The sequence below is a fragment of the Athene cunicularia genome, assembly GCF_003259725.1.
Source record: "Athene cunicularia isolate RWA chromosome 1 unlocalized genomic scaffold, athCun1 chr1_part1, whole genome shotgun sequence".
In the NCBI taxonomy this organism is placed as follows: Eukaryota; Metazoa; Chordata; class Aves; order Strigiformes; family Strigidae; genus Athene; species Athene cunicularia.
This window is the reverse complement of record NW_020799091.1, coordinates 73873696-73882105: the sequence shown is the minus strand read 5'-3', so window position 1 is coordinate 73882105 and position 8410 is coordinate 73873696. Positions and strand designations below refer to the sequence as shown.

Below are 8410 nucleotides of genomic sequence, written 5' to 3'. Positions count from 1 at the left end.
GGGGGGGGGGGGGGGGAAAAGGATACTTGATCTTTTCATTCTTGTGATAATGCAGAAGCTAAAGTAACTTCTATTCTTGTATCAATAAAGTAGGTAGGGGTACAGTGTTCCTTATCTATTATCATAGTAATAGGGATAGCTGTTTGTTTTAAAATGGTAGAATATTACTCAAGATGTTACCAGATACAACTATTGAGTTACATTTGGGTGTGTGGTATAGGAGTTGTTTAATATGGGTAGAAAGAAAAACAGCTTAGTTTTGGGGAATGGCAGGAAGAGAATTCCTTTATACTGTAATTGTGGAATGATCTTTCTTTCTTAGCTGCTCTTTACTGCACTCTAGTAATGATTGTACCACAATAATAATTCTTAAACTAAAGGCAACAGGCTGAGTAATGGAAGGTACTTAACATTACGTTAATTCTGAGGTACAGAAATTAATCTTGTTTTGCTCTGTTTTGCTTTTCTATTGTTTTTGTTGAAGGTACTGTAGGAGAGCAAGCATTGTGATCTGATGCTTTAGTTGGAGTTGTGTATTTCTGGGGACGGATGTATAGGAGAGGGGAAGAACTCTGGTGTCCTGTTTTTGAACATACTGTCATAAACATCGTTACAAAAGCAGACTTCTCTCACCACTTTGGCAATATTTGATTAAATAAAATGTCAGGTGTGTAAGAATTGTTTGGTCTTAGAAGACTGGCAGTATAGTAAGTCAGTTGTTAGGTGCTTAGCAGTGACCTGTTTTGTACAACACAACTGAGTATCAGGTTTTTGAAAGATTATTTTCTTGGCCTGTGCTACATGCATCCTGAACTATCTGGTTTACTTTTCAGGTTAAGTGAGCTACTTGAATGTCTGTTACATAATTCTGCTAGATTCTTGGGGTTTTAGTATTTGCAGAATAGCAACTATAAATTAATTGTGTACATAGCTGGGACAACAGATCTTTTTACAGAAATCTACTTCTAAAACAAATCAGAGAGATTAACTTGTTTATTGAATAAAACCTTTTTATTACAGATTTTGGACCAACCATGATGAACGTTTTTTATATATGTTAATGGAATATGTGCCAGGAGGAGAACTTTTTAGTTACCTGCGCAACATGGGACGTTTCAACAACAGCACAGGACTGTTTTACTCTACGGAAATTATTTGTGCAATAGAATACCTGCACTCCAAAGAAATAGTTTACAGAGACTTAAAACCTGAAAATATATTACTAGACAAAGAAGGACATATCAAGCTTACGGATTTTGGATTTGCTAAAAAACTGGTGGATAGGTAAGTGGGCTTTTGTTATACATGTTATTGCATGTTAACACAGTTGGAAGAAAAAAGTTATTTCAGAAAAAAGTTATTTCAGAGCTCAGCATTTTACCTAATACTCTGTGTGGTTCACACATGTCAAATCCTTCAATACAAGGGAAATTATAGTCTTAAAATGGCTGCATGGAAACCAGCATTACACCTTAGATATAACTAGAAGCAGTATTACAGATAAGCTACTGTAGAAAAATATTTTTGTGTAAGTAGGTTTGGATATTTAAGTTTTCAGCAGTCATCTTCTAAATAGTGATTTGTGCAAATTGTGTCAAAGTGATTTGAGCAAATATTGATGTATGTACATCAGTATGTTAAGTGAGACATGAATCCTCTGTATATATTGCTTCCTTCTGCTCCCCTTGTAGAGGGATTTTGGACATGTCATTTATTTCAAAATAACATTTTAAAACTGGATACTGCATTTTTACTAGCCTGTTGCTAAAATCAAACTGCAAAATCTAGACAGAAACAATACAGCCAGCTTCAGCAGAAGTGATTTATTTAACTGTAACTTCTAAAATACTGTAAGCCTTATGTCCGTATTACTAGCATATGTAAACTTTTTGATAATGCAGAGGTTTTTTCCCCAAGTGATTTTTCTGTTATCTTCTGATTGAACTACTCTTCCAAGATTGTAACACATGTTCTTAAAAGGAAGCAAGAGCTGTCACTAGGATCCAACAAAATAGTCTGTCATATTAGAAAGGTGGTGTGACATGGTTTGGTATTATGCCCTTATGCCACCTCTTGAGGGAGACCGTATCTTATTGTTCTGGTTGAGGCAGCATAGTGAGTGAGTTAGGCATTACATGTGTGCTCATCCTCTTCCCAACAGTTGAACTTTTGCAACAGTTCAGTGTGTGTGTGTGTGGGTGTGAAATTCTACAAGATTGATTTGAAATTAAGATGGATCTGAGGGAGCTACTCTTAATGAATCTGTTAAGAAGTAGAAGTCAGATGAGACAAATCAAATTGTGCTGTAGAGGTTCATAAAGGTTCCTTCCCTGTGGGTGGGTTACTCACAGTGCTGGGTTGTCTCAGTGCAGAATGGTATGCAACTAATAATTACACTGGTTCTATTCACCCTTAAAGTCTACAAGTCAGTTTTAACAAGTATTTTAATATCAACATGTTTGATTGAATTCAGTTTCCACTGGGCAAGCAGATAGGTCTATGAACATTGGCGCTTTTTTTAATATTTTGTTTTTAAATCAAACGAAGAGGTAAGGCTACTTTCATGTAAGCAAGTAGGATGTTCTCTTTACAAGACATTTTCATACAAATTCCTATGACTTTTTTTACATGTAAATACTGCCACTTAGTGGTTATTCTTAATTTGGATATCTGTGGGGTTTAAGGCACAACAGAAGTAACCCTTCATTAAATAAGGTGATAATTCACATTGGAGTATATTTTTCAATCTGGAAGATGAATCTGTTAGAGCAAATTTGTTCAAATACATTTTAGGACATCAAAACAAGTTATCAGTACTGATTTTAACTGGGTTTTTTTTGCTTCCTATATTGCTGGGGGGAGCAGTGAAGTTGATCAGTTTGTGTTGAATTGTATCATAGAACACTGTAATAGTTTTATAGTCAGAGCTGATTTACCTATAAATATACAACAGGTAATAATAAATATAGAACATGAAGTTGGAAGGAGTAAGGACTTTATCAGTTAGAGCACAAGTGTTTATCTTTGCAAATCTGGATTTTTGTTTGGTTGAGGTTGGGGTTTGTTTGGGGTTTTTTTTGTTTTGTTTTTGGTTTGGTTTGGTTTGGTTTTGTTTGTTTGATTGTTTGTGGGTTTTTTGGAACTACCCAGAGTTCTCCCCACTAGCAGTAGTCATTTTCTCAATGTTGTTCATGTCACTGTAAGAATACACAGTTCTCAGCAATTTATCCACTAATGCACTCCACTGGGTTTTGTTTCTTACACTATTTGATCAAAAGTATAGGAGAGGTTTTGCCATTTTCATGCACGGAAAATGTCTGTACATATAAACCTTGTGTGTATATATGTGAGTGTGTATACATATATACGCATACACGGTGTATATGAATTGTGAAAATAAAACACCAAGTATTGATGTTTTTCAAACAGTGAGGAAGCCTGCCACATAGGACCAACAAATGTATTCCTAGAGAAGAAAAGACATGACATGTAGAATAAAAGATGGTCTCTTAATTACACATTCTTGATAATACTCAGCATGAATTATTCTGTAGGTGCTTAATTGAGATTTTTCTGTACACACGTCACTGGAGAGGGTCAAGTGTTCACCACGTCCATCTACAGTTAAGCTGTTCTTTAGGGAGGGGGCTGTCTCATAGCTCGTGTTCCCACTGTGGGAAGTAACCTGCACGTTTACCTTCTTATAAGTATATTTTCTAAAGGCGACATTCCAATTTTTTTTTTTTCTAGAGAAAGAGGAAAGCAAGGAGGGTTTCTTGTCTCCTTCTGTTCTTTGTTGATATGTCCTTCTGTTTATCCTTGGTCCTTCTTTTTTGGTCATAGTGTACTTTTAAAAAATATTTTAAATTTTAAACAGCGTGTCTTTGCCTCAGCTGCTGTTTATTTCTTTTCTTTTCCACCTTGGTGTTGCTTAACTGAAGACTTAATAACTTTTGTAAGTATATTCACATCAAATAGATATGCCACAACTTAAAAAAAAGGGGCAATGTCAGGAACAAAGATGGGGACAGGTTGTTTACATCCTTCAGGTAACAATCATGTACTGAAAGGATTTTCTTTGAACTTTATATCCATTACATTTTTAGACCTTGACTTTTCTGGAAAGCATATACCACTTTTTGTGTGTAGTATATCCATTAAACACGTTTCTGGTCTTTCTCCCTTGTTTGTTTGTGGGTTTTTTAATTTAATTCTGGTGTTGTTTCAGAGAAGCACAAAAGTAAAGTTCATAGAATTTTGTATTCTTTTTCATGCACAGATTTCACTCAATATTATTAAAGTTTTAGGTGAAGTTAGGACTTTCAAAAAAATTTTTTTTTTTGAGGAATGTTATTCACTGTTAATTTAATCTCCTGCATTACTTTCGTTTAAAAAAAAAAAAAAAGAACTATGAAACTTGAGAAGTGATTAACCTTAAAGATACTGGGGATACTTCTGTACTGTTGCTTAAGCTGGATGTGCTTCATGACTGTTCTGCAGAGTGGATTGAAGAGAAAAAAACAAAATAAGACACAGCAAGTCTTGTTTGCAAAATGTATTATCACTGTAGAAGCAAGAATATTTTGCAGAACAAACTTTTGTGGGCTGGAAGCAAAGCAGTCTCCACTGATTTAATTATAGAGAAACTTCCAGAAGAGAGTAACAAAAAGGTCATTGTTGTTAATCTCTGGCTCACTCATATGCAAGAAACCTGTCAGGGACTAGAGAGGTGGATGCTGAATGGTGTAGAACACTAAAATATTAACCATCAAGACTTAATTTCTTCAAATAATATTGTTAACAATTCCTGCAAATACTATTTTATAGCTTATCTTTGTGACCAGAGTAAACTTTTTATTTTCATGTTTCAAAATTACATGTTCGCTCATATCAGCTATTGCAGTGGACCTTTTCTAGGAGTTTGAAGGAAACAGTCTATTCTTATTTTTCTGCATTATGATTAATCTTGAAGAGGATTATCTGTGTTTTCTGATGAATATGCAACAGTTATGAAATAGTAATGATTAAAAAAAAAATCTGACCTTTTTATAGAATTTACTTGATGCATTTTCTAAAATATTAAATAGTTTGTTTCATAACCAACAAAAGAGGAAATAAAAGTAATGATCTTATGGCACAAATACACAGCTTGAGGGTCATTTTAGATTCATTGTCACCAGGAAATTATTGTGGATCCTGAAAGTCATGGTCGAATGTTAGACTGTTTTGGTTTTTGGTTGGGGATTTTTTAATGTAAATGACCTTGGTAAGGGATGAAAACCACCAAAGACTGCATCCTTGCTGAACTTGTTCATTGGTAGAGTTGGCAGTTTCTGGGGAGGAAAGGATGACCGTTGTGGGCCATCGTCCTGAAAAATCTAGCTTCACCATTAAAATGAATGTTCCTGCCCTGTCTGCTTTATTTGTGCAGCCCTCCTTCCCAAACAGAGTAAAACTGACAGCTGCTTCATTTGAAGAGCTGGCTAAATCAGTATGAATAAAAATTCATGCAATGGATTATAATACAGCTTTTTTAACTTGGAGGGAAGCCTTTGCAGCTTTTCTTAATTACCTAGTCCTGATCTGTGCAACTGCTAGATGGCAGTAGTGTGTAAAGCAGTGGTGTATGTAAGAGTTATCTTTAATATGCTTGATTTGGAAAACGAGAGTTTATATTTTCTAACAATAAAAATTTATGCCAACCTTTTATGATAAGACTTAAAGATGTATTCTTTACAATAATTAATGTAGTTTCAAGAACTGTGGAGCACATGCATGCATAGTGTGTCTTAACACACTCTGGCAGTTTAGCTAGAGTAATTTAGTTTTTGCCATATTAAAATCAAGTTTAATGAAATTCCCTGTTTATCACAAATCTTGATTTAGAGTCTTGATTGACTGTACAGCTCTTCATCCCTGATTTTAAATATTTTTATGAATCAAGGCCAAGGCTTAAAATACCTCAAGCAAACTAAAGGAAATCAAGAAAAAGCACCCAAAAGCTCTGTTTAAAATAATTCTGCAATCTCAGAGAAATGTATTATTTAATGTTAAAAAAAAAAATGTTGACAGTCTGAGATACCATAAGGTACATCTTGAATATCCAGTTATGTCTAGGAAAAAGAAGGTTTGTTAAGTGTAGCAAAACAGTGGTAGGAAAAACTAGAACGTGAAAGGAGTATGTATTACTTCTGAAGGTGATTGTTGTTCATCTTAATGCATTTGTTTGAGACCATGTTACCAGTTTGATTGGAGAAGATTCATCCTGCACTCACAAATAAACCGACTAGAGTTTGGGGGGTTTTTACTACAAATTAAAAATCATGTGCAGTGACCATTAATTTTGGGATTGTATTCTTTGTCATATCTTACTAGAATTCTTCTTAAAATGCAGTATGCTTTTTTCTTTCTTATTCTGTGCTGTTATTTCATCTACTATTGAATTGGTGAGCACTTTTTCAAAGTTTCATCTTCTGACTTGCTACCAGGGAAGTGTAATTTATTTAGAGTGCAATAATCTTCTTTTCTCTATAACTTAGTTAAACATAATGTAGTGAAGCCAGGCAAATTCTACATGAGTAGTTTTACAAAGAAGAATTCACATTTCTGAAAGAAATAATTTCATAATACTTTTTTTCAAATTGTAATTTGCTCTTTATAAACACTAACTGCTTAGCTTGAGTTTATTTCATGAATTTATATAACTTGAAATACACATTTCAGTTAGGTAGCAATGTAACACTTATATCCTGAGCTTGTATTAAGAAAGCTATCAGTAAAAATTACATTAAAATATATATTTTAATAGTGTAAAAATAGTGTTAGTTACATATCTCACCCTTGCTTAAAAACACCTTGTAAATGTTTTAAATAATTAAAAATACAAAATGTTTTCTTTTAATGGCTACTGTGGAAGTGATGATAAGTTACATTTCCATACAATTTGAAAAAAGTTACTTAGATTGTAAAAGGAATCTTATGCCTGCAGCTATTTACTTATTTAAACTACTACTTTTTTATCTCCCCCCTCTTCTCAATGTTTTTCTAAACAAAATATTTCCCTTTTGCTGGGAAAATTGAATAAGGTTGCCTTTTGCTGGTCCTGTCAGAAGTAGTCTGTGAACTCTCAGGGTCCGCAGTTTGCAGGGTAAAAACCACTGTTAATAATTTCAGAGCAACATATAGCCTAATGGATAGGGTACCATATCAGCAGTTGGGAAACTCAGCATACAGATATTTCCTGCAGTCAGAAAGTTTCTTAATTTTCATATATCTCTGTTATAGGAGAATTGGAGACGATCATCAAAGCAGTCTTTTTAGAGCTTGTAGAGGTCTTTATTTTTTCTCTTGTTCCTATATACAGTAAATATCTACATATATGTTGTGCACTTCTATGTATGTGTGTGGGAGGGGTCCTATTGCTGTTATTTCCATTTCAGTTCAGTCTGGTTTTGTTGTTTGTTTTGTGGGGTGTTTTTCTTTTCCTCCCAGGACATGGACACTCTGTGGCACTCCTGAGTACCTTGCACCAGAAGTTATACAAAGCAAAGGCCATGGAAGAGCTGTGGATTGGTGGGCCCTAGGAATTCTTATATTTGAGATGTTGTCAGGGTAAGTGATAATGATTACTATATTAGAGCAATATTATGTAATACAGGATTCTTTACTAATTCTGTTTACGATATTTGGAATAGCAAGTTTGGGCTAAATTTATTATTGATACACCAGTTTTATTTCTGTCTCTGAAGAAATGAATTAGGAAGCTGTACAAAATGAACATACATCACTGTTATGGGAATTTTTTAGGTTTTTGAGTTTGATTTTTTCATTGGGGTTTTTTCTTAACTTTTTTTAGCAGCTGCTCTTTTCCTTATCTGTTTTGGAAATTCAGGTTTTGTTGAAGTCTAGATTTTTATACATAAAATCTTTATATTTAAAGGGTGAAGAGGACTACTGGTTTTCTTTGAAACTTCTGTATTTAATTCCTGGCTTAGTGAAATAATATTTGCAGTGAGAGCTTTAGTCTGTAAAAATGCATAGTGGCACATAGGAAGACTTTTATTAGTAGAGCTTATATTACTACAGAGAACTGGTTTTCTTTAAACCAAAGAAAAAAGAATAGGGAAAAGCTTAAAAAATCCAGTTGGAAATCGGTTTGCTCAAATGCTACTTCTGATGTTTTGAAATCTGCTTGTTAAGTAATCTTTCCAAAAGAGACAAATTTAAACTGCAGATATTCTGATATCAACATAATTAACTGTTTCTGACCTTAAGTATTAGGTAGATAAAAGTAATTGTTGGAATTTTCTCTGATTTTAAAAAGAAATACTGTTTTCAGTAAAATAACTGGTTTAGGGAGAATGTGAAATTCTGCTTGTGCACTGAAATTTTGCATGGTTTTGCTTGGTTT

The 8410-nt window shown here is 33.9% G+C and overlaps 1 protein-coding gene across 1 annotated transcript in view; it reads left to right on the top strand.

The window, feature by feature from the left end:
- PRKX (protein kinase X-linked) overlaps positions 1 to 8410 on the top strand; it is a 31269-nt gene that overhangs the window by 3326 nt on the left and 19533 nt on the right. The window contains exons 2-3 of the mRNA XM_026854129.1: positions 1021 to 1284; positions 7492 to 7611. Coding sequence (XP_026709930.1) covers positions 1021 to 1284; positions 7492 to 7611 — 384 coding nt within the window. The remainder of the gene's footprint in view (positions 1 to 1020; positions 1285 to 7491; positions 7612 to 8410) is intronic.